This window comes from Canis lupus, chromosome 10, assembly GCF_011100685.1.
Source record: "Canis lupus familiaris isolate Mischka breed German Shepherd chromosome 10, alternate assembly UU_Cfam_GSD_1.0, whole genome shotgun sequence".
NCBI classification, from domain to species: Eukaryota; Metazoa; Chordata; class Mammalia; order Carnivora; family Canidae; genus Canis; species Canis lupus.
This window is the reverse complement of record NC_049231.1, coordinates 20,834,674-20,860,381: the sequence shown is the minus strand read 5'-3', so window position 1 is coordinate 20,860,381 and position 25,708 is coordinate 20,834,674. Positions and strand designations below refer to the sequence as shown.

The window sequence follows — 25,708 nt, the reverse complement described above, 5'->3', positions numbered from 1 at the left end:
GAGAAGGAGATGGACTCTGATCTCCTCCAGTATTTAGAGGTGTGACTGACAAAGAGCCAGAGAAGCAGCGTGGCAGTGGGGGAGGAAGAAAACCAAGAGTGTGTGACGCTCTGGAAGCCAAGGGAAAAGGGGATTCAAGAAAGAAGCAGTGTGGCCTGCTGTGTCAGAACAGCTGAAGATGAGGAAGGGGAGGTCGAAGAGGTGGCCCAGGCAGCTTCTGGATTTGGAACCTGACCTGGACAAGTGCAGTGTCAGTGGTGCCTGGTGGGAACAACCACATAAAACCCTGCACAAATTTTGCGGACAGAGCAGGGAAGTGGCACAACAGGCAGAGGGGAATGGGAATATTAAAATAAAAAGATGGGGGTTCCTGGGGGGCTCATTGGTTGAGCATCTGCCTTCTGCTCAGGGTGTGATCCTGCGGTCCTGGGATCAAGTCCCACATCCGGCTCCCCCCTGGAAGTGTGCTTCTCCCTCCGCCTGTGTCTCTGCCTCTCTCTCTGTGTGTCTCTCATGAATAAATAAATACAATCTTTAAAAAACAAAATAAAACTAAGATATGAAAAAGAAGATATGAAAAATAGCAAAGAGTATTCATGTGCCCACATCCCCACTAAGCAGACAGAGCCATGGCAATGCAGTCCAAGGTCAGAGTCCTTAGCACCACCGGAGCAGGCACTCCTTGGTCCGAGTTCAGTTCTTGCTATTGCCTCGAGTTTCTTTCCTGGGACCCAGTAATCTATTCACTTTCTTTACATAGGACCCAGTCCCTCCGCAATGTATTGTTTTGCATATTAGCAAACGTGACCTAATGGGATCCTACTGCAGATTTTCTCCTACAGACTGTAGTTGTGAGCGCCATTCAAGACATGCCCTCGACGCATGTGTGCGCTCAAGGCTTGAAAGTGGGACTGGGAAGAGCTTGCAAGTGACCTCTGCCCTAGGGCTCCCCTGCCTCCCAAGGACTCCGCAGCTGCGTCCCCAACAAGGTCCCCGCGGGGGTGGGGAAGGAGTTGGGACGGTGAGCGAATCCCTCGCCCCGCTCCGGCCCCGCCGCCCCGCTCCAGCCCCGCCGCCGGGCTGTGAGTCTGACGCGAGAGGAAGGCAGGTGCGCCCACCGAGGCCCCCACCGCTGCGCTCCCCTCGGGCCCCGGCGGGGCGGGGTCGGCGCGGCCTCCTCGGAGCGCCCGGGGGCGGGGCCGGCGCCGCTGACCAATGAGCTGGCGGGGGGCGTGGCGGCCCCGCCCCCGTGTCCGCCCCGCCCCGCCCCGCCCCGCGCCCGGACTGCTGCGGGGGCGCCCCGGGCCGCCACCCCGGACCCCGCCACCCTCGCGTCGCCATGGCCGCCCCCGCTCCGCTGCGCGACTGCCAGGTACGTGGAGGCCGAGCCCGGCCCGGCCCCGCGGCCCCGGGATGGCCTGACGCCCGCGGCCGGGCAGCACCGACCCGCGCGGGACCCGGGGTCAGCCGGGGAGCCGGCGGTGGGGGCCGGGAGCGCGTCCTGGGGGCAGGAAGGGGCCCGAGCACCCTCCCGTGGGACCCCGGGACCTAAGAAGCGTTAGCTCTGGCATGGCGCAGCGGGGCATCTGCTTCGGACCCTCCAGGGGTGAGGAGCCTGAACCCATTTTGCAGATGAGGAAGGTGGAGTTCGGGGGACTTGCCCCCTCCTCCAGGTCATGCAATAGGCAGTCTGTGCTGGGGGAGTGGAAGTCGCAGGTCTGTGCCCCCGCCCCCCCCCCGCCCCCCCCCCGCCAAGGGCAGCCCTAAGAGTGAACAGTCTGAATCATGTGATGAAGTTGAGAAGAGAGGAGTTGTTTCCGGAGTCAGCAGATACGGTGCATCTTGCCTGCCAGATGCAGATAAGGTCCATCTTGGCAGTCAGATAGGGTCCATTTTGCCAGCCAGATGGAAAGACCACCTCCTAGCACTATGCATCTTTCCTGCCCGCCCAGACCTCCCTTCAAGCCTCATCAGGACCTGCCATGTGCTGAGTGTTTGCCCCATACACCCTCCAGAGCCCCATGTGGGCCCAGCCAAGGGTCTGATGGCAGATGTTGCCAGGAGGGACACAGCTATTTAGAGACCCCTGGGATTTACATCAGGCTCCCCCACCCAGGGCTCAGCTTCACGTGCTCTGCACCGTCCTATGAAATCTGAGAGTCCATGCCAACCCCACAAGGCTGGGGCTTCTGCAAACCCAAGCCACATGATTGATCTTCCGCATTTGGAGATCTCCCGTGCTTGGGGGTTGGGGTTCATGTTCATGTTTGGAGGACGCCATGGCTTTTCCCTTGTCGCTGTGTTTAGGCATGGAAGGATGCCGGGCTCCCACTCTCAACCACAAGCAACGAGGCCTGCAAGCTGTTCGACGCTATCCTGACCCAGGTAGGCCTGTCGAGCAATGCAGTGGTTTCTGCTCTTAAGGCCCGTGATGTGGTTTTTTTAAATAACTGAATACTTTTTTTTTTAATTTTTTTTTAAGGTATTTATTTATTTATTTGTGATAGTCACAGAGAGAGAGAGAGGCAGAGACACAGGCAGAGGGAGAAGCAGGCTCCATGCACCGGGAGCCCGACGTGGGATTCGATCCCAGGTCTCCAGGATCGCGCCCTGGGCCAAAGGCAGGCACCAAACCGCTGCGCCATCCAGGGATCCCAATAACTGAATACTTTTAATTAATGTATTAATTAATGCTTAATTAATTAATGTATTTTTCACTTTTAGATATCCTGGCACACCTAACAGTGAGATTTATTTATGCCACAAAATAAATGGTACTTAATCAAGCATGTGGCAGTGCTCCACACTTTCATCTAACACAGCTTGCTTAGCTTTTCAGCCAGACGTGTGTGGCCTCTGATGTACTCTCCAAGTAAAGCTGCTGTATGATGACCATGAGCAGCCACGGTACTCGAAACTTCTAAAGCTTTTCACATTTATCAGCACTCCTGTTTTATAAGCAGGGAAGCCTGTCAGCCCCATGGCAACACAAATCTCCTGATAAACTTGGGTATAGTAGGGAATCTTTGAAGCCCCACAGCCAACAGCTTGGAAAGTGTTCAATTGCACGATGAATTTAGCAATGGGTTAGAGTGGAATTTATGTACTCTGGGCCCTGGTGTACAGGAACGTGTTGGAAGCATCTTTGCCAACCCATGGCACAGCTGAGAGGTGCCCCTGCAGCAGGCAGATAGCAGTGGGATGTTTATGAGGATGTTGACCCTCCCTAGGCATCCCCTGCTGTCGCCTGCTGAGGGTTTGATATGGGCCGCCTCCACTTTGGGCCTGAGGCCCTGTACTGGAGCTAACATTTGAATATGTTACTCTTACCTATGGCTGTTCCAAGATCCTCTAGCCCATTACCACTAATTTCTAACACCAATGAAGGATCCTATAGTTTTAGAACTAGGAGGGCCTCCAAGGTAAGGTCCAACTACTCTGTTTGATGGATGGGGAAATGGAGGCCCAGGGAGCTGAGCTGGCTCATGCACTCAGATAGAGGAGGAGTAGAATGAGCCTGGGTCTGTATATGCCGATGGAAAACTAGAGTTGGTCTTTATCATGAGCAATGGGAACACTGCCTTCTAACTCCATCCACAATGTAAGGACTGAGAAAGCTTCTAGAAATCTTTTTTTTTTTTTTTAATTTATTTATGATAGTCAGACACAGAGAGAGAGAGAGGCAGAGACATAGGCAGAGGGAGAAGCAGGCTCCATGCACCGGGAGCCCGACGTGGGATTCGATCCCGGGTCTCCAGGATTGCGCCCTGGGCCAAAGGCAGGCGCCAAACCGCAGCACCACCCAGGGATCCCCAGCTTCTAGAAATCTAAGTGCGAGAAACAACCGGTGCAATGCTGCTAGCTTGCCGAAGGACTCCACTGTGCATGTGAGCTCTGTTTGGGTGCTTCCTGCACCTTCTGGCCTTGGTAAAGCCCTCGATTTGTTACATAGCCGGGTTCCTCCATGTAGCACTGTCCACCTCCACCCCCACACCTCTTGTGTGTATCCTGTCCAATGTATCAGCGCCTCTGTGCCACCCCGTGTTAGAGCGGGCGTCCTCTGAGTCTGCGTCACCTCCCCGTGACTTAGTAAAGCACACTCTGCTAGTTCTGTGTAGATGTAGATTAGACATCTGATAGGACACGTTTTAAAATCCAGTACATTATTATGGTTTTAGGATTCTTTAAAAAGTGAGCATTTTCTTTTGACCAACACGGGGCCAGAACTCGCGACCCTGAGATCAAGACCTGAGCTGAGATCAAGAGTCAGACGCTTAACTGACCGAGCCACCCAGGCACCCCGCCCCCAAAATAAGCATCTTTGAAGAAAGAATTAGAAACAGATCTACCAAATTGTCCCAAATGGCAATGGGATGAGATCAGGTTTGATTATTGGGCTTCATGCCTCTCCCTAACTTTTTGTCATAAATGTTTAGGAAAGTTCTTTTTTGGAAGGAATTAATAAAAAATAGGAAGGTTCCTACTGTGGTGCCTGGTTTCAAGGCCCATCTTATGGCTAAAGGGCAGGTGACCTGTCAGGAAGAAGCTTCCTTTAGATGTTTTTTTTTTCTGAAAACAGTGATCAGATGACCAGCTCTAGAAGATGTGCCTTCAGTTATGAGTGTTCAGTCTCTCCACCTGAGATCAACTCAGGTGTGGCCCTTTGAAGTTCAGGCTGTGAAATATTGAATTATCTGGAGAGAAAATCCAGATCGAGACACACGCCTTCCTTAACACGAACGAAGGACACTCTGAAGACAGCTTTGTTTTGCCTTTTCTGTTTCAGTATGTAACATGGACTAATGACAAAAGTCTTGGTGGCATTGAGGGCTGCCTGTCAAAGCTCAGAGCAGCAGATCCAACCTTCGGTGAGTGATGCTGTCCTTGAGTTGAGCACCGTCTCATGGGTCCAACCCCTCTCCGGTTCCCTGACCGATTCAGGCTGGCATGGGGAGGGCAGGCTGGTGGCCGTGACCAGGCTGGCATTTGCATGGAGGGAGGGCAGGAAGATGATGGCAACTGTTGGGCTTGGAATAACAGCTGCTTTCTTAGAGATACCAGGCTCCACAGGAGGCATCTTTTTAGTTGTTTCCCTCATTGTTTGTCAATTTTATGAGGAGGACACTGACCCCATCTCTCAGAGGAGGAAAGGGAATGAGAAATGTATCCCAAACCACCCAGCTGGTAGTTGAGTGGCTGGGATCAATAAGGCATTCCGTATCCTGGACCTGCTTCTGGAACCCAAGAGGTGGCTTACTGCAGCCTTTCAGGGCACCAGTGAGGCCTAGGCTGGAGCATCGGGCCGTTGAGGCCTCGTGACAGAGGCTGGCATCACAGACGAGCCATGTATGCTCTGGGCATAGGGAAGTCAGCCCACGAGGGAGGCCCCACGTGGGGTGAGGTTCCAGGCCTGGAAGGGCTGAGGAGGAAAGGGCAGCAACCACCACCCCTTTCCCTGTCCTGCTGAGGACAGGGAGCACAGAATGGTGAATGAAGGAAGCTGAGCTCTGCCTATGGGGGACCAGGAGCCAAGAGCAAGCTCAGACTCTCTGAGCAGACCTCAGGCCCCAGGAAAGAAGCAGGGGCCACATGCGTGGTCCCAACACTATAGTTCATTCCTTCCTTGGTCTCAGGCCTGGGCCAGTGGCTACATTCCAGGTGCTGCCAGACACCCTGCCTCTGTCAGGCTGGAGCCTAGGAAGCTCAAGTAGGGCCTGGGGGTCTGCAGCCAGCAAGGTTGCTACACGGGCCACAGGCATACCCTCCCACAGCCCACCCCACTCTCCATGCAGGAGAGTGGCTCAGAACCACTCTGCTCCAGGGACCAGCCGCCTACACTGGAGTGCCTGTTGAACACCTCCCTGGAGGCTCTAATGTCAGCTGCTGGGGGCAATTAGGAGTGGAGGAGGGAGCCCACAGACAGCCCTAACCAGTTCACCCAGTGAATGGGGGGGAAAGATGCTCCAGACATTGACACTCACCACAGTGCCCTTGTTAGAAAAATATTGGTGGAGGGCAGCATGCTTCAGGGGTTGCTGCTTCTCCATGTGTGTGGTGAGGGTCCAGGCCGAGCTCTGAACTCTGTTGGGGGCCCTGCACAGCCCACCAGCCGTCTGGCCTCCCCTCCTGAGATGGGGGGTATCCATTTCACACTCAGGGGACGGGGGGCAGACGGGATGGGATGGGGCGGGACCCTGTGAATCACCAGTTGCTCTCCCACCTTTTGCCAGCAATGGGCCACGCCATCTCCAACGGGCTCGTGCTGGTCGGCACTGGAAGCTCTGTGAGGCTGGACAGAGAGCTGGACCTGGCCGTGAAGACCATGGTGGAGGTTTCCCAAACCCAGCCACTGACGCAGCGGGAGCGGCTGCACGTGTCTGCAGTGGAGACCTTTGCCAAGGGGTGAGGGGCTGGCCGGCGGGGGGCTGGTGCCCTGAGACCACGCGGGCCGGTGCCACGGGGAAGAGGGTCTGGGGGTGCTCCTGCCCTGCCTCCCATGGCCATCTCCCTGCCTGCTGCTCTGTCTTCACCTGACCGCAGGAGGAGGAAACGGTTGGCTAGGATTTCTGATCTCACGTTCAAAGCAACCTACTTTACAGCCTTAAATGAATGGGTTCTCACGTTTGTTATAGAAATACTAGGAGCACATTACAGAAGTATTTGAAAGAAGAGAGAAGCAAGCCCTCACCCTCTGCTCCTTGCCCCAACACACCCCTATGAGCACCTGCTCAGAGCCTTCCGGGTGGCCCCCTGCCTCCCTACAGCCATCGTCCTGTGTGGGGGTGTTGTGACCCTACATCGTCCTACATCGTCCTACAGCCATCACCCTGTGTGGGGGTGTTGTGACCCTGGAGCCCATCTCCGGAACAGCCTCTGGGTCTGCTCAGGCCGGGACGTGTGCCCCGCACAGCTAGGTGACCTAACCAGGTTCTGCTTGGGCCTTCCTGCGGAGCTATGCAGGGTGTCAGCACTGGGAGGGGTGGGGGGAGTGGGTTTCCACCTTGTGGACTCCCTGGACTTCCTGCAGCAGGCTAGTTCTCAGGGGAAATTGTCTTTGGCAACTTGTTAAACCAGTTTTTTTGTTTGTTTGAATTCCGCAGTAAAACTTCCCCACTGGTTTTCCAATTTTCTGAGCCACAGTGTAACACAGAAGCTTTTGTGTGTGGCTGTGTGTAAGATATGCTCTCTTCCTCTCTCCCTTTCTTTGTTTAAATTATTTTAATTCTTTTTTTTTAAAGATTTTATTTATTTATGATAGACATAGAGAGAGGCAGAGACACAGGCAGAGGGAGAGGGAGAGGCAGGCTCCATGCCGGGAGCCCGACATGGGACTCGATCCTGGGACTCCAGGATCACGCCCTGGGCCAAAGGCAGGCGCTAAACTGCTGAGCCACCCAGGGACCCCCAAATTATTTTAATTCATAAAAAAGATTTCATTTATTTATTTGAGAGTGCACACACGCAGACATACACACGAGTGTGCACATGTGCACACACACACACACACGAACACACACAAGCAGTGAGGAGAGGCAGAGGGAGAGAGAGAAGCCGACTCCCCCCGAGCAGGGAGCCTGATGCGGAACTTGATCCCAGGACACTGGGGTCATGAGCTGAGCAGAAGGCAGACACTGCTTTACCGACTGAGCCACCCAGGCATGCCTCCCCTTCTATCACTCTCGGTCTCCTCTTCTCTCCCCCGACTCTCTATGTGTGTGTGTGTATATAAATATATATATATATATATTTAACCAGTTCAGACTCTGGCAAGAAACGATGCCTTTTGCACACCCCATGTGGATGAACTACATGTCCAGTGTTCCTGATAAATCCCTTTGCTTTCAGAAACTTTCCTGGAGCCTGTGAACTATGGGAACAGATCCTCTGGGACCACCCAACAGACATGTTAGCCCTAAAATTTTCCCACGATGCTTATTTTTACCTGGGCTACCAGGAACAGATGCGAGATTCTGTGGCTCGAATTTATCCCTTCTGGACACCCAGCATCCCTCTGAGCAGGTACGTACCAGTTGGAGATCACCTCGTTTCTTTCTTGTTCTCTCTCTTCTTCATGGTATCTGTCCTAGCCCTGCCCTAAAAATAGTGAGTCTACTGTGGCTATTCTCCTAGTTCTAGAAGGTGAAAAGATCTTTTTCTTTGCTCTTATCCCATCCCATCCTGTGAATGAGGCAGTACCATGTGTATTAGTCAGTGCAGGGTAGTTATTGCCACAGTAACAAACATCCTCTAGCTCTGATTCTCCAAAGGCTCATTTCTCACATATACTCCACGCCCATCATGGGAGAGTTGAGGGCTCTGCACCCCTGTCATTGTCTCCCTCCTACATCAGGGTCCCAGATGATCAAGCAGGTCACTGAAAGAGAGAAGACTCCGGGGGGACTCACAGTGGCAAGCCTCAGGGAGGAAGGGACACTCTGCCACTCCCAAGTTATTGGTCAGAGCTGGTCACCCACCCACAGGAGGCCAGGAAGTGCATCTCTGCTGTATGCTCAGGAAGAGAGAGAGGCCCGGAGTATCTGAGTGACCCCCACACAGAATGGCCTCCATTCCTCTTAATCACAGGAAGGCTGTGAAGGTCAGCGGGACTCGTGGATTGGAGAGCTGTATTAGTCAGGGTTTTTTACAGACACAGGACCAAGAGGGTATCAATATCTGTGGCTGTATCATTTACATATATGTCGGGGGAGATGGATTGATTTTAAGGAATTGGCTCATGAAGTTACTGGGACTGGCAAGGAAGTCTGAAATCCACAGGCCAGGCCAGCAGTCTGGGGAGTCAGGCAGGCTTTCTGTGTTGCGATCTGGAGGCAGATTTCCCTCTTCTGGGGACCTCACTCCTTTCTGTTAAGTCTTCAACTGATTAGATGAGGCCCACCATATCATGGAGGGTAATGTGCTTTACCCAAAGTCTACAGATTTAAATGTTAATCACATTCACAAAATACCTTCATGAAAGCCTCCAGGTGGTGTCTGACCAAACAACTGGATACTATAGCCCAGGCAAGTTGATACATGAGATTAACCATCATCAAAGCCTAACAATCCCGGGCACACCATGAGCATTCCATACGTGTGTAAATGCTGAAGGTTAAATGACTCCAATAAATATTTAAAGAAATATTGAAATATTTAAAAGAAATAAATATTTGACAGCAAAGTCTGGAAGCCAGTGCGCTTCTGTGAATAACGAGAGCTAGACTTTGTATACATGGTTGTAAAGATAATGTCTGAATCACAAATAGGAACTCTCTTGCTCTATCTTGCTTTCCCACAATGCCGCAAAACCCCAGGAAAGAATGCCTCTTTCACCCTGGCACTCTGTGCCAGGGATCGCAGATGGGAAGATGGGAAATGGTAGTGTGCATTTATTCAGTGGAGTGTCTTTAGGCTCACCCTGGGCTGGGCCAACAGTGAGCTGGACAGACGGGGTCCTGGCCTCTAGGAGCTGGGGTCTGGGGGGGACCTGTCCAGTGAGGCAGGCCAGGCTGGGCCGGGGGCGTGCACAGTGCTGCCCGCAGAGAAGCCACCGCCTGCCTGTGCTCACTGTGGCTTCCCAGGGAGGTGGCCTGGGCTGCGCCTCTAGGTGGGTACCACCAGCCGGACAGGAAGGAGGGGGCCCTTGGCATCCCCAGTGGAGGCGGTGTGTTGACATCTTAGGGGGTAGGGTGTGACTTGCAGAGGGCTTGCTATAGAGACAGGGTTTGGGGTTTGGATGATTGTGCAGATGATGATGGTCAAAATGGGCCTCACTGGTCAGAAGCATCCAGCTGCTGGGTCGTGTGGCTCCATCCCGTGTGTGTGTGTGTGTGTGTGTGTGTGTGTGTGTGTGTGTGTGTCCAAGCCCTCCTCTCCTTTCTCTTGTAAGGACACCGGTCATTGGATTTAGGGCTCACCCTCATCTCGACCACATCTGCAAACACCCTAATTCCAAGTTAGGGCATGTGTTCAAGCATCATTTGGGGGGACACAATTTCAGCCCATACTGAGGGTTGAACAGTCCACTTTCCTGAAGACTTTTTTTCTCTTTCTAGCTACGTGAAAGGCATCTATTCTTTTGGATTAATGGAAACCAACTTCTACGATAAGGCAGAGAAGCTTGCCAAAGAGGTCAGTGGGCCCTAACCCGGGTGCTGACCCCTCAGGGAGGGGAGTCGGTGGGGGGCAGAGCACACACGGGGATGCTGGGGAAGACTCTCCTTACCAGCGAGAGCGGCCGCCCCTCCAGGCTGGCTCTGCAAACTGCCTCCACGGCCAGGAAGGGGAGTGAGACCCAGGGAGGCTGTGTTCACCTCACCCTCAGGGGCTCCACGGGAGGCAGCTCCAGGCTCCCCCAGCTCTGTTTGTCTCAGTTCAGAGCTTCGGGGAGCTGCCCCGTGATTGCCAACAAAGGTTGCTTCCAGGTGGGCCCTGACCTGGGGTTGGGCTCCTGCCAGCCAGCCCTTCTCTGGACCTCTGCCTCCTTCCAGAGGGAGGGAGGGTGAAGGGAGCAGAGGAGTGTGGTTTCACCAAGTACTTCCCGTCGGCCCAGGCCCTTGCGCCATGCTCGCCTGGTACGCTGGCTGGTACTGAGGTGCATCGTGGGCCCAGGACCAAGCGGTAAGCCGCAGCAGTGGATGGGGGCACAGGGTGTCTTCTGTGGCCTTTGGAGTCCCTGTCCTCAGTCCTCCCCGACAGGAGTGGAAACTGAGACCAGGGGAGGGACTGTCAGGAACACGGGGGTGCCTGGCTCCGTGTTGGCACCTGATATACACCCGCTCTCATCTGCTCATCCCCTGTACCACGAGGCACTAATCTCCCATTGTCCTGACAAGGGGGTCACGGCTCAGAGGGAGGCCCAGGCTGGAGTTCTGCTCAAGTCCACAGGGCTCGGGGAGGGCAGAGCAGGTGCATACCCGGACCGCCTGACCACCCCACCATCCCTGAGGCTGCCTGGACCAGACCTGGCTTCCCAGCATCCCAGCCAGTGCTCCTCCCTGAGACATTGCCCCAGCTGGCCCCCAGGACCCCTGCCCCTTTGAGGGCCCAGGGGGCCATGAGTTTTCTGAAATCTGTTCTGGTTATGGAGATGGAGCCCAGGCTTGAGTGCAGGAGGATGCTTCATGGTTTACTGGGCTCCATGTGGCTGTGACAGTGACTGCCAGGCCTCCTGGACAGCGTGGGTGCTCTGCACCCAGCCCCGCTGGAGTCTGGAGAGGCCTCAGGGAGGTGATGCAGGCGTGGTGTGGGCTTAGTGTCTGCAAACCAAACCCCAGGGGCAGGAAGAGCAAAGGGTAGCTGGCAGGGGAAGCACTGCCTCAGCACTCCTGAAACTTGGAGTCACTGGATAGGCTGAGGCTTAGGGTGGAGGGGGGCGGGGGAGTCCCTGGGGGCAAAGGCTGGGGGGTCCCACTGTGTCTCGTGACTCTGATCCAGGGAGACTTGGGAGGAAGCTGGTCAGGAGCCTTTCACAGAGGGTGGGGCCTTCATCTGGGGAGTAGGTGGGGGCTGCTCTTTGCCCAGGGCTGCAGCCCTAACCTCCGCCCTGCATGAGAGCAGCTCACCTGGTAGATGTCCCCTCCTGGGCCTTCTCAGGGTGTCCCCTCCCTGGGCCTGTTCAGCTGTGCTCCTGCAGTCTCCCTGAGTGTCCTGGTCCTGCAGGGCTCTGCAGGTGCTCATCATCCCACAGAACACGGTCTTTCCTAGAGCGTCTCCATGTGGACTGGGCAGGCCCGTGTAAGCAGTGGGTGGGAGCAGAGTCGCAGGGCTTGCTGGGGACAACAGGTCAGCATAAACCCCACAGCAGGGGGTCCCTGCCAGGCCAGGGACCTTGCCTCTGGGAAAGGCTTGGGGTACTGGGACAGTGGGGCTGAGGGAGGCTGTGGCCTGGTGTGGGGGACCTGGGCCCATGTGGATTGGTCATGGGCTACTTGGAGCCTCAACTGCTCTGTCCTGGCACTTAGGAGGGGCCCAGTAAACATGAGCTGCATATGAGGGATGAGAAGGAGAAAGCTACAATGCGGTAGGAATCCTACATGTGTCCCGCCTGCTTTGCCGGTCACTGTCAAGCTCACTGGGCATGTGATTAATAGTAATAACATCAGAACGAGCCCAGAAGGCCATTCATGGATGCGTGGTCGTCCGTGGGGGCAGCCAGAAGCCCGCAGAGCACTTGGCAGTCTGCTCAGCATTCGTACGTATCTTGTCCACTTCACCTCCACAGCGGCCCCGGAAGGAAGGCCCAGAGAGGCTAGTTGGCGTGTTGCAGGTGGCTCAGCTGTGGGCTGGAGGCCGTGGATGAGGCCCAGAGGATGAGCCCTGGCTTAGGAAAGAGCCAGCTTTGAGGGCTCTTGAGCGAGTCATTTAGCCTCCCTGAGCTCAGTCCCTCACCTTTGAAATGGGCAGGGGTCTCCTCCCCAGTAGCCTTGTGTAGATGGTCAGCACGGCTGGACTTTGGGGTCGTTATTGTTTTGAGGCAGAGCACAGTCCCCACACCTGCACCCGCCCCATGCTCGCCCATCCAGCTCCGGCCCGTCGTCTCGTCCCTGCGTGACTTGGAGATGACCCGTCGCTGGGCAGCCTGACTAATCCACATTATCTCCAATCATCTCCCACCCCCTCCCCTTGTAGGCTTTGTCTATTAACCCCACGGACGCATGGTCGGTGCACACCATTGCCCATATTCACGAGATGAAAGCAGAAATCAAGGATGGGTTGGAGTTTATGCAGCGCTCAGAAACCCACTGGAAGGTATGATTCTTGTCGACGGGCCTGGAAGATCCCATCCATCCCCTTGAGTTAAGCCCAGGCTTTATGGATGGGGGTTCCAGGGTGCCGCTTAGTTTTGGGCAAACTTGTGTTCTGCTTAGAGGAGCCTCTGTCAAGCCACAGTCCCCTGGGAGCCACATTGCTCCCCCAAACCTGCCAGCTTTTTTTTTTGTTTTTAATATTTTATTTATTTACTCATGAAAGACATAGAGAGGCAGAGACACAGGCAGAGGGAGAAGCAGGCTCCCTGATGCAGGACCATGACCTGAGTTGAAGGCAGACACTGAGCCACCCAGGTGCCCCTGCCAGTGTTTTGCAGTTGATTATACAGTAGGTTTTGGGTTGGCGGCATTTGGTGTAAAGAAACAGATCAGAAAATTACTGGGGGCTCAAGAGTCCGGGCACCGGTGAGAACCATATGGTCCCTGAGCTGTCCCTCTTGCCCCCACCAGTCAGCTGGCTCAGGGTGCAACTCCTGGGGAGCGGCTCTGGTGGCTACCCCTTCCTCTGTGTGCATCGCTTGTCCTAGGGCACACAGCCTAGCCACCTGTCCAGGTGTGGTCTGCTGCCCCGCCCTAGTCTGTGCCGTGGTGGGCTTCCCAAGGTCCCGCTGGCCAAGGCGCTGAGTCTCCACCTGGCACCGAGCAGCAGGTGCTCTGTGCCTGAGGGAACCATAAAGAGACCAGGAATCAGGCAGGGAGCAGGGGACTGGCACAGCTCCTGCGTTCCTCTGAGCTGCTCCCTGGCCTAGGACATCCCAGTGGGAAGTGGGAGTGGAATTAGGTAGAGCAGGTGAACAGGTGTGAGAACTGTGATCCTGTGAGGTTCACACACAGATTGTTGTGAGGACCCATGAACCCTGGGGATGGGAGAGGCATGGGGGCAACCTGAGCCAGAGCTTGGGGCGGGGGCAGTGGGGTGAAACCCTGCCCTCAGCCCCCCCACCCTGAGGCAGATGCTCCTAGTTCTTGCCAGAGTGTTGGGTCTGGGGTTGGAGGAGCAACCACGTGGCCCTACCATGCTGCCAGAGGGCCAGGGGCTTGCCCGGGCAGATCTGGGGGAGGCCAGGGAATGCCTGGCCAGGGCCTTCTGGGGCATTCCATTCATGTCCCTTCCCCAGATGCTGCGACTTTACTGGGTGCTGGAGGCCGGGCTGGACGCTGGGGCAAGAAGTGGTCCCTCTGAGCCTTGGTTCCTCATTGGTCCACTTTCAATGACTGTGAAGCCCTTGGCCCCAGATGAGTTCCCATTGCTGTTGGTTCTAGACGTGTGTGAAATGAGAGACCCAGGCTGGCCGGCTCACCTCCCGAGGGGTGTCAGGCTCCTGGCGTCTGCATCTGTCCCCTGCCACAGCTCTGGGCAGCCTCGGGCTGGCAGGAGAACCCTGGGGTAGATGGTGTGGCCTGGGCTTCTTTTCCTCCTCCTCCTGCCCCATCCTGGAGGTCAGTCAAGATCCCACCCTGCAGACCCCGCCGAGAGTCCCCCCCCCCCCCGACTTCTTTGTCCTCAAAAGGCCCGGTCCAGTGGAGTGAGCCGCTCCCCAGAGCACTGTGAAACACACCGTGCTAGAGCCACTCTCAGGGATGTGGGAACTCACAGGAGACATCAAACCCCATTGGACTTGAGGGGGGTGTGGTCAGGGAAGGCTTCCTGAAGGAGGCAACCCCTGAGCTGAGTATTGAAGGATGTAGGGGTTTGCCAGGTGAGGGATGGGGGAGATGGAGGGCATCCCAGCCCAGGACCAGATTGAGCAAAGACGCCAAGGCCTGCTGGGGCCCGTGAGGAAGAGGAGACGCAGGCATCTGGGTGTCCTCAAGCATGGGTGGAAGGTGAATGCGGGCCACGGAGGAAGTATTGCCAGTCATTCTTTCCAGGAACGGAAGGTAGTGTCCAGGCAGAGGAGGAAGCTTCTGCAGTAGCCTCATAGAAGGAGGGGGCCTAAGCGTGCCGGTAGTAACTGTCCAGATGTCAGATTTGCCCCCCGCCCCTTACTTGCAGGAGTCTAGCCCTAGGCTCGTTGATCCTCATGGCTTTACTGGGACGTGGACACCCAGTGGGCCTCCACACCTGTTTCTGGGATGGATTGATCACCCATTTTCTCTACTCCACGAATAACGGGGGTCGAAGCCCATGGAGCAGGGAGCAGGGGAGCCTCTGTGTCGGCTCCGGCTGCGGGGCTAATGTATCACCGGCCTCCCCTGGTCTCAGACTCCCTGGTAATGCAGGCACACGAGGCACCGTCCCCCAGAGCTGGCCCGGGGAATGTTTCCTGCCCTCACAGAGGGGCCACAAAACCACCCCCAGGAACTGTTTTCCCCCACAGGCGGTCAGATTTTTCTCTAATTCTCTTGTTCTTTCCCCAGGACTCTGATATGCTTGCTTGTCATAATTATTGGCACTGGGCTCTGTATCTGATTGAAAAGGTGAGACGGCCAGCTGTCTTATCCTATAAATATGTCAGAGAAATAACTATCTTTCTACGTTTTACTGGGTCCTGGGGATTATATTTTGTGTTCGCACATTTGAATAGCACTTGGATGTGATAGAACATTAATGTTTTCAAATAGCTTTTCAGGCTTAAGCTACGTTAGGCATTTTTCACTGTCTGTACATGGACATCATGTGTCTTGTATGTCATCTATGGAGACAACTTAGGCTGAGTGTTCTCTGCTGCTGGAGTGAACAGCTAGCCCCCCTCCACCCCAGATTGTACCTGAAGGAGCCATGAGACCCTCCAAAGGCTTTGTCCCAGTGGGAGCAGGGGTGGGGAGGGGCACCCTTGACCTCACTGCTTCTGCCACTGGGTCCCATTTATGAGGGAGCTGCTTCAGTGGCGCTTATCATAGAGAAAACCTACATGCTCCCTAAAAGTCCAAGGAGAGATGCTTGGAAGGTGAGGGCCTGCAGTGTCTGGAGGGAAGCAGTGGCCCGCACTAAACAGTAAAGAAAAGAAAGGGAGGGAAAAGACTAGAAGAACTACGTGAGAAAGCTTCTAACAGTTTGATAAGCACGACGGGGAAATTAATGCTTCCACAGAAACCGTCCCCTTGGTGGCAGAGGCGGGCACTGCCTCCCATGTTGGGGGGCCCGGAGCCCAAGCACAGGTGGTTCTGCTCGGCCATCCTAAGACCCTCAGGTGGCACTGTGCATCCCCCGTGGAGGGTGCTGGGGTTGGGGGCAGGGTGGGGATTGGCTTTTCGGCTCATTTCTCAATCCTGTTGGACCTCAGCCACATGTTCATCATGGGAACTTGATTTTTTCCAGGGCGAATACGAGGCCGCCTTGACCATTTACGATAACCATGTAAGTCTACGTTTGCACTGAATTTGATTGCAAAATTTGCCTTTTAGTGTCTAGCAGATATTTGAGCCATTAGTATCATCTCAGCCAGAAACAACAGCTGTAGCAAGAGCTCACTTCTTGTGTAAGACCTCGTGGGGTTCATTCTTGCCCTGAGTGGTTGCTGTAACCGGGACGGGGTGAAGACACCCAGTGACTCTGTTCGCCATGGGTGCTGGTAGGGGACACATCTAAGCTGGTCCTTTCTGAAATCCCGGACATACCCCTAGTCATTTTGTTTTATTTTATTATTTTTTAAAGATTTTATTTATTTATTTGAGAGAGAGAATGCATAAGCTGGGGGGGGGGGGGAGAGATGGAGAAGCAGACTCCCCAGGGAGCAGGAAGTCCCAAGCCGAATTCAATCCCAGGACCCAGGACCCCAGGATCATGACCTGAGCTGAAGGCAGATGCTTAACCCTGAGCCACCTAGGCGCCCTACTCTAGTCATCTTGGATGGCTTCTCTTTGGTAGAATTACTGATGTGCCCACAGGAATTTTTTTATTTTAGTAAAATACACACAGAATTTGCACTGTGATCACTTTTGAGAGTACGGTTCTATGGTGCGGGAGGCCAATCACCGTCACCACCGTCTGTCTCCGGAAAAGACTGCAGCTCCATGCCCTCCAAGCATGACTCCCATTCCCCCTCCTCCACCCCAAGCAGGTTTTTTTTTTTTTTTTAAGATTTTATTTATTCACGAGAGACACACAGAGAGAGAGGCAGAGGCAGAGACACAGGCAGAGGGATCCCTAGGCAGCTTTTAAGAAAAAAGAAGCCAGGATGCCTGGGTGGCTCAGTGGTTTAGCACCTACCTTCAGCCCAGGGTGTGATCCTGGAGACCCTGGATTGAGTCCCACATCGGGCTCCCTGCAGGGAGCCTGCTTCTCCCTCTGCCTGTGTCTCTGCCTCTCTCTCTCTCTGTGTCTCTCATGAATAAATAAATAAAATCTTTAAAAAGGAAAAAAGAAGCCTGACTCACAGCTCCTGGGAACCACCATGCATGCTATTATAATAGAAGACCAGGGTCACAACAATGCTTGGGGCCTGGGTACTAAATCCAAGGGTGCACCCAGTAAAGTTTCGGTTGAGTCCTCCCTTGGAGTTGTGTTAGGATTGTGGGGTGACAAAGGAGGGTGGCTCCCCAAGTGCCACGAGGGACAGGCCAGCTGAACACTGAACCAGGAGCAGGAGACACGGCCTCCCACCAGCGTGATCTGAGGCCCAGGTCGGCAGGTGACAGATGCCGGGTCTGGCGCCTGGAGTGGCCCAAGCCCTGGGCGATGGGATGGTCCTGCTAGTTGAGGTGAAGGGGGGATGGCGATGGACCCTGTGTGCTGAGGCCGGGCTCTGTGCAGGCCCTGCACTGGCTCATCTCTGTGGGCCCTCTCCTGCCTGCCCACCCTTGTCTCCCAGGTCCTCCCCAGCTTGAAGGCCAGCGGAACCATGCTGGATGTGGTGGACAGCTGCTCCATGCTGTACCGGCTGCAGATGGAAGGTAGCTGATCTGTGCATCCCCCTCGGGCTCCTTGGCCGCAGAACCAGGGGAAGGGGCTCTGGCCTGGGCCCAAAGCCCGGCAAGAGCTCCAGGTCCTGCTGCAGGCCCGAGTGGCCTGTCTGTCCGTGGCCTTGGGTACCAGCTCTGTGCTGCCTCCCCACCAGCCTGAAGCCACCACTCCCCTTTCTCCCACTTCCCATCACCTCTGGGCGGGCATGCTCAGAATCCAGGCCATTCCCGCCGCCTACGCACCAGACCTGCAGGGTGCAGGTTGCTGCTGACCATCTATCTCTGGGTGCTGCTTCTTTTCCTAGAATCAGAGAAGTGACAGTTTCTCAACCCCCTGGGATTTCAGAGAGAGGTTTCTCAACATTGTCACCACTGGCTCTTCAGGCAGCCTGGATAAGGTTGACCACAGCTCTGGTGTTTCCAGCCAGCAGCCCGGGTGCCAGAAGCTTCTCTGCTCTCCCTCAGGCCCAATGGAGCCAAACCTGTGTTCACTTTAGGGCCTGCGCCAGTGGGACAGTGTGGGGATGAGGCCTGGGCGGGGCAAGCTGTTTCCAGAGGGTTCCAGGAAGGCTTCCTAAGGGGGTGAAATGTGAGACATGGGAGCATGTGTAGGGTTCTGCGAGGCAGAGGCGGGAAAGGATGGTATGTGCAGAGAACAGCCTGTCCAGTGCTCCCAGGACACGGAAACCAGCGGCCAGTTACGGGATGAGTGACCAAAGAGCAGGGTTGGTGTGGTCAAGGATGAGAGGCGGGCAGCTGGAGCCCACGTGTGGGAAAGGCAGGGTAAAGGGTCTGGCTGTCATCCAGGTCTGCGGGAGCCTCCGGGAGCAGGTCTGGGCGGGCTCCCTTCTGCCTCTGGGCCGTAGGGCTGAGCTCAGCCAGAAGGCAGCCTGTTTGTCAAGGAAAGAAGGTGGAGTCCCTTTGCCCTACGACCCAGTGAACCCTCCACCTGCAGAGGCAGAGTGTGAGGCCACCTGGAACTGTGAGGGACCCCGAGGCCTCACACCTCCGCACTCGTGTCAGGAGAGGCTGGGAGGCACAGTGGTGGTGCCAGGGGCACGCGGATGGAAGGGAGAGGCCACTCGCTCCCTCACCATCCAGAGTGGAGACTCCAGAGACCTGTCCGATGTCAAGGGCAATGTCTCTACCGTGGGAGGTGCCCCCCGAGAAGTAGGATGGAGGTAATGACTTCGAAGACTCAGGAGGGGGAGGGCAGGTACTGAGGAGCTGAGAAGTCGAGACAGAAATGTGAGAGAATTATTTATTAACTCCAGGGATGTTATCGAGCGCCTATTATGTGTCAGGTGCCATGCCAACGGTAATCACGGGAAGAATTTTAAAAATGGTTTTGGGGTTTGTCCAAAGGGGCCAGAAACTTCAATGTCCTTCACTTGTTTTTTGTTTGTTTTCTACATATGAATCTATTGCTTTTATAATCAGACAAAGTTAACATAAGCTGGGCCCAGAGGTGTCAGTGTAAGGCCAGAGGCCACTCGCCAGCCCCGCTCACCCACCTGCTTCCTCTCCTGGAACACGAGGGCCGCTGTGGGGTGTGGGGAAAACGGGAGGCCCGTGTGCAGGCCACGGTCACCCAGGAGACCAGACCTATGGGTTTCTTCCCCTTGTCCTCAGGAGTGTCCGTGGGTGAGCGGTGGCAGGACATCCTGCCCGTGACCCAGAAGCACAGCCGTGACCACATCCTGCTGTTCAACGATGCACACTTCCTGATGGCCTCCCTGGGAGCTGGGGACACCCAGACCACACAGGAGCTTCTGAGCACCCTGCAGGATGCCAGCGAGTACGCAGAGGGGCCAGGGCTCTGCTGGGAGGGCAACAGGGTGCTGGGGGCATGCTGAGGTCTGCTCAGTCCCGGCCCCTACCGGCCAGGGAGGCTGGGGGTGGAGGCCCCACTGGTGAGCACACCCATGGGGATGTCTGCTGCGTTACATGCACCCACAGGTGTGTGCTCCCAGCTGGATATATCCCACAAGGGCACAGTCGTTGTTCCCCTAAGAGACAGAGTTGCCTCTCCATCCCCCCGCTGGAGGGTGGGAGCCTCAATGTCCTGGGTGCAGCCTCTCACAGGGGCACGGTGAGGGCCTGGAGCCAGAAAGGCCCGCTGCTTACCATCTGAGATCCTGGACAGAGTGCTTCTCTGCCCTGAGCCTCAGTCTTCTCATCTGAAAACTGGGGACAGTGCCTGCTGAGACAGATTGGCAAGAGAGTGAGGTGCAGGGTCATGGTGACACACCTCCCTGGCACAGTTCCCGGCATTGGTGGGAGCCAGTTTTGAACACAGAGGGAGGCCAGGGAAGCAAGTCCTCTGAGGCATGGGCCACCAGGGATGCAGCCACGCCTCGACTCCCACCTGGAGGGCTCCCATGCTGGAGCCGTGGGAGCCATGAGCCCTGGTGTCCTGTCCTGGGGCCATGCTTCAGCTGGCCACCGCCACTGCCTGCCCCACCCTGCCTCCCGGAGCTGTGCTGCAGGAGCTGTGGGCCTCGGTTGGGAAGGCAGCTCAGGTGAGGTGTCCACGGTTAGACGGCAGTCATGTCACTGCAGGGGAGGCCCGAGGAGCCCACCGAGCCCTCGAGTATTTGACCTGTGCTTTTAAGACAGGCTTGGAACAGGTGCCACCGCACGCCCGCAGTCCCCATGACCCGGCTCAGGCGCCACCTGCAGGCCAGCAGAGATAGCCATTTGCCCCAGCATGGGTGCCAACTCCACCACCGGGCCTTTGCCCACGTTGTGTGCGGTCCTCCTGACAACCCTGTGACGTTGGCACCGTCACCCACACTTTCCAAATGAGCAAACTGAGGCCAGATGTTGGAGGGCCTGCCTGAGGCCAGGTGAACAGCAGAGCTCAGCCCCGCCGACAGGGTCATTCAAGCCGCGGTCAAGAGACCCCTGGGTGCTGCTCCTTCGTGGGCTCCCTGCCCAGAGCACCTGCCGTGTGTTGGGCACAGAGCCAGGGATGCCAGGCTGAGGAGGAGCGGCCCCATCCCTCGGGACGCCAGGGTCAGGAAGGGAGGCAGTGAGGCACCCCAGGTAACCAAGGGCACCTTCTCGGGCTGGCAGGTCCCCCGGGGAAAACTGCCAGCACCTCCTGGCCCGTGACGTGGGGCTGCCCCTGTGCCAGGCCCTGGTGGAGGCTGAGAAGGGGAACCCCGACCGTGTCGTGGAGCTGCTCCTGCCCATCCGCTACCAGATCGTGCAGATTGGAGGCAGCAAAGCCCAGGTGAGCCTCCCGAAGGCTGGGCTCCAGCAGCCTCTCCTGGGGTGGGCGCTCTCGTGTGGGGGTGTCGTCGTGCACACTCCCGGGATGGTGGTCCCCGAGGACAGGCCTGCCCACGGCGGCATGGGGGCTCCCATCCCTCGTCCCACGTTACCGGGGCCTAACCCGCCTGCCCGACCTTTCAGAGAGACGTCTTCAACCAGCTGCTGATCCAGGCAGCCTTAAAATGCACTTCTGGCGTCCACAGGAACGTGGCGCGGTGAGTTGCTCCCTCATATCCACGCTGCGTGCGGGGACATCTCTGAGCACAGCTGCCTCTCACGCGGGGGTCCCCCCCACGGGCTCCCAGCATGCGCGGAGGTTCCCACCTTTGAGGCCGTGAGGCTGTGGGGTGCTTGGTCTTCCCTGTTCACACGCTCAGCTTGACCAGAGGGATCCATCCCACCCCCAGGCCTGTCCCCTTGCCCCGCCTCCCCCCAGCCGTCCCCTCAGTCTAGCCATGCTGAGCTATCGGGACCCAACCCATCCTGCTCTTCCAGAGGCCTGGGCCTTTACACGTGCCGCACCCTCTGCTGGAGACACCCTTTCTCATGGGGTGGGCTGGGCTCCAGGAGTGGGGGGTGGGGTGCGGCAGGCAGACCCAGGGCCTGGCATGTGGAGCTTACCTCTCATGTGGGAACCGTAGCAGCAATCTCTTACACACACGCGCACGCATACACACACACACACACACACACACACACACACACACGTCAAGTTGCCATGGGGGTGGGGCAGGGCAGGTTGCTCTGGAGGCTGTGGTGGAGGCTGAGCTGGTTGGCAGTCAGGGAGGAAGGGTGCCCTGATGAAGAGACAGTTGAGAGCAGGCCCCCAAACCAGCAGATTTTACCAGGCCTGGTGGTCTGGTTAGGAGGAGGGGCTGGAGGGTTAGGGATGTTGGGGCAGGGGAACCCCAAGAAGCAAGTTCTGCAAAGCCCAGCCCTCACCAGCAGCCTGAGAGCTCCCACACCCCAGCTCACCTTGTCCTGCATGTCCAGCTCCTGGGGTGAGACGTGACCCCTCCTCATGGGTCCCCTGCACCCCATTGGAACAGCAACAATAAAGGGGGAAGGGGCTGTGGGGTGCCTGGTGGGTAGAAGAGGTATTGGGAGACCCAGTGAAGGTGCAGGTCTAAGTCCAGGGTTGCCCTTAGCTGAGCCCTTGAGGGCAAGCGGAAAGCCCCAGGGTCTAAGCGCAGGCTCAGGTGGTCCGCGCTGGGGAGACCCAGCCGCCCCAGCAGCATTGGCAGACCAAGCAGTGCAGGTGTTCTCAGCACTAATGAGACGTGTGCACTCTGGATGCTCTAGAGTTGGTTAAAACTCTGAAGCATCTTGGACACACGCCCCTCACCGTTCGCCCCTCCACGGCCACACACCGAAGCCGCACACCTTTCTTTAGTGGTCACATCGCTTGGAGAGCTCCAGGCCAGAGTGTGGGTGCCAGTTGGCATCTCAGGTTGTCAGGAAGGTGAGCCCTTTGGACAGAGAGGCAGGTGGAGGGCAGGAGCTGGGGAGCCGGGAAGCCAGGGCAGGCGCAGGGTGGGGCATGCCATGGGTGGGTGGAGGATACCCTCCAAGCTGGGCGGAGGGTGCTGTGCAGCAGGGGGTCGGCCCATGGGGGGACAAGCCGTGCAGGGGGCCTAGAGCAGATGCTAACCCCGGAGAACCTGCTGCTGTCAGGGTGACAGGCATGCTTCCAGGTGCCCTCCTGTCATTGACAGGAAGCTCACTCCCCTCCCCTCCAAGGTGGAAACCCTGCACCCCCCATGGTGTCCCCACCCCAAGTGTGGCCTAGCTCTTTAACCCCCACCCTCACACCACAGAATCACTGTTATCAATTGTTTAGGGTCTTTGCCTTAAACAATAGTTGCTTTGTTTAAACTTGGGTTTCTCCATACCTTGTCTCCTGCCACTTGCCTTTGGAGTTAGCCCAGGTGTGGCTTCCCCTCCACCCCCCACCCCCACAGAAAGGCTCTGCCCTCTTGTCTGATGGGAGGACGCTCCCCCACCCCCAACTTCCCGAGGCAGATGAGGCCATAGTTATGTGCTCACCCAGCTGTGTGTCTTGGAGAGTGTTGACATGTTCTCCAAACACTGGGCGTCCCAGTGTTGCACTGGGGTCCCTGCCTTCTCATCCTCAACCGCCCCATTCCTGGCCCCCCAGTGCACCGTCTCCCTGGTCCCCCCTCCAAGCCCAGGTCTCCTGCTGCTGGGCTGTGTCCCTCCTGTCCTCCCTCTGCCCATCTCAGCCCCAGCCCGAGTTGCCTGTCCTGCCTTGGGGCCCAGGGACCAGCGGACCACCCTCTTTCTAGGGGTTCCACGACAGACTCTGTCCCTGTTTCCACAGGAGCCTCCTGATGGAGCGTGATGCCTTGAAGCCTGGCTCACCCCTGACCCAGCGGCTCATCCGAAAGGCTGCTGCTGTCCACCTCCTGCAGTGAGCTGGGCCGGGGCCCCCTCCCCAGAGTCCCATCCGCTGCCCCCGACTCCCAGGGGTAGAAGCAGCTAGGGCATGTTAGGTCTGTTGAATCATTTGCAGAACTTAATTTAAGAGTAATTTAAGCAGAAAGCCTGTAACCAGCGGTGTTACAGGACGTGGAGACCCAAATCAACCCGACACAGGATTCAGCATCTTGTAATCCTCATGAAGGGCCAGGGTGCACAGTCAAGCAGCTAGAACCCGCGTGCGCAGTGCTCTTACCACTTGCCAGGCAAACCATATCTTCCCAGGGGACTTACACCTCCTGGTGTTCAAGAGTTAGAAGGCAGGGTTGGCTGGGGGAGGTCTTCCACACAGCTCTTGGGGACGCCCCCTGGCTGCCCTGAGATGAACCCTCTCCTTTTGTTCTCATCATATTCTAGATGTGTTGTCCCATCTTTGGGGTGAGAGCACCCACAGGGAGGCAAGTGACTTGTCCAGGGTCACAGCTAGTGGAGATTCACCTTGGGCTCCCCAGCTGCTGCATCCACTGCCCCCCATGAAGCATGTGGGGGGCCCTCTGGTGTCCCTGGAGAGGTCTGCGAGCTCCCGGGGAGCTTTGGTGGTGCCAATTAAGGGACATGGGGTCTATGGTTTCCTATGCCAACTGTGACTTCAATCATGCGAGTGTGTGTGCACGAACCTGGCACACTTTGTGCGGGGTGTGGATTGAGCTCAGGTTTGCCCTGCTGTGGCAAAAACCAAAGTACTGAGCCATGTAGCTTTAACGAGATCTGAGCCAATTTTATATTTCTCCGTCTTCTCAACCTGGCCTCAATGACACTCCTGGGCAAGCTGCTGATTTCACTGGAATGTGCTGGTGAGGGGTGATCCCGGCCCTCCTCAGGTTCCTTCAGTGTAAAGCTGAAATTAGGCAGGGACTCAGGCAGGGGGCAGCAGATGCCTCCAAATTGATTATAGACACATTTCCAAGATTAAAATAAATCAGCTAATTGGTTCTTGTGACTATTGCTGGTGGTACCTTTCATCTCCCATGTGCCAGGCCTGGGCAAGAGGCAGGCTTCTCCTTGAACCTGGGAGTGAGGATGGTAAATGGGTGATTACAATAGGATTTTGAGACAGGTGCTGTCCCTACCCAGGAGCTAGGGACATATTCTGGGTGTGTGAGGGGGTGCTTCTCCCATCCTGAGCTGTCCCCTCCATGTGCCCTTAGAACTTACCTGGTTCTAAGTAACACATGACCAGGAAAGGGAAGCCCTCCCCTCACCCGCTGCAGGCTGGCAACGGTGCCCCCTCTGCCTGGCAGCACTTGGCACCCATGCTTGCTGTGACCTCCTCAGGTCAGGGATGGCATCTACCCCAGCACCACCCAGCACACAGCCTGCACTGAGGACCTGTCAGTGGATGTCGGTGAATGAACTCATTAATGGATGCATCAAGGGGGCAGGAAGAAATGAATCTGTCAGGCAGGGATAGGACAGACGGATGAAGGGACTGTTGAGAGTTAGCAACAAGCTATTAATCATCGGTGCAGATACCAAGCACCTCCGATGTGCTGACGTGATACAGGGAGAGGAACAGGGAGTGGCTGTTGGGGACCCTCACCCCCCAGCGGCATCCACAGGGCTGTGGGGACCTGGGCCATGTATTGCCACCCCCCCCCACCCCCACTCCCCAGCTTGGGTTGCAACAAGCCCATGGTTGAGTCAGGCAGGCGTAGGCCTTCAGACCCTTGACTGGGCACGGGCAGCACCAAACCAGCTAGTCTTCAAGAGGCCCTGGTAAGTGGAGGGAAGCTGGGAGCTCCCGGGCTGGTGGGCGCAGCAAAGCCAGGCTGCCTGAGGATCAGCAGGACCCCAGAGAGGCAGCTGGGAGAAGATGACCTGATCCGGTGCCCTCTGCGAGCCCCTCGTTCCTGGACTTCCCGGTCCCTCGAACCAGTAAATTCTCCTCTTTCTAAAGCCATCCTGAAGCTGATTTTGTTTCTTACAACCCAAAGGCTCTGATGGATACCTGCTGCTGGGATTTGCACATGGGTCTGCTTGGCACCACCTTTCTTCCCTAGCTTTTAAAGATTTTTTGTTGTTGTTGTTTTTAATTCATAAAGACACACACAGAGAGAGAGAGAGAGAGAGAGAGAGAGAGAAAGAGAGAGAAAGAGACACAGGCAGAGGGAGAAGCGGGCTCCATGCAGGGAGCCTGACATGGGACTCCATCCCAAGTCTCCAGGATCATGCCCTGAGCTGAAGGCAGCGCTAAACCGCTGAGCCACCTGGGCTGCCCCTTTCTTCCCTAGTTAAGCAGGAATCTGAGCTAAAGACCATTCATTGGGGTGCCTGGGTAGCACAGGTGGGTAGGTGTCCGACTCTTGGTTTTAGCTTGG

General features: G+C 56.4%; 1 protein-coding gene across 1 annotated transcript; it reads left to right on the top strand.

Annotated features, from left to right (window-relative positions):
* The first annotated feature begins 1,277 nt into the window (after positions 1–1,277).
* Positions 1,278–24,333, top strand: TTC38 (tetratricopeptide repeat domain 38). Its single transcript, XM_038550210.1, has 14 exons — positions 1,278–1,372; positions 2,308–2,385; positions 4,787–4,868; positions 6,231–6,402; positions 7,846–8,019; positions 10,053–10,128; positions 12,628–12,747; positions 15,129–15,188; positions 16,030–16,068; positions 17,522–17,603; positions 19,245–19,410; positions 20,691–20,850; positions 21,033–21,106; positions 23,233–24,333. The coding sequence occupies exons 1-14, from the start codon at positions 1,340–1,342 to the stop codon at positions 23,324–23,326; spliced, it is 1,410 nt and encodes a 469-aa protein (XP_038406138.1). The 5' UTR covers positions 1,278–1,339; the 3' UTR covers positions 23,327–24,333.
* Positions 24,334–25,708: the final 1,375 nt, after the last annotated feature.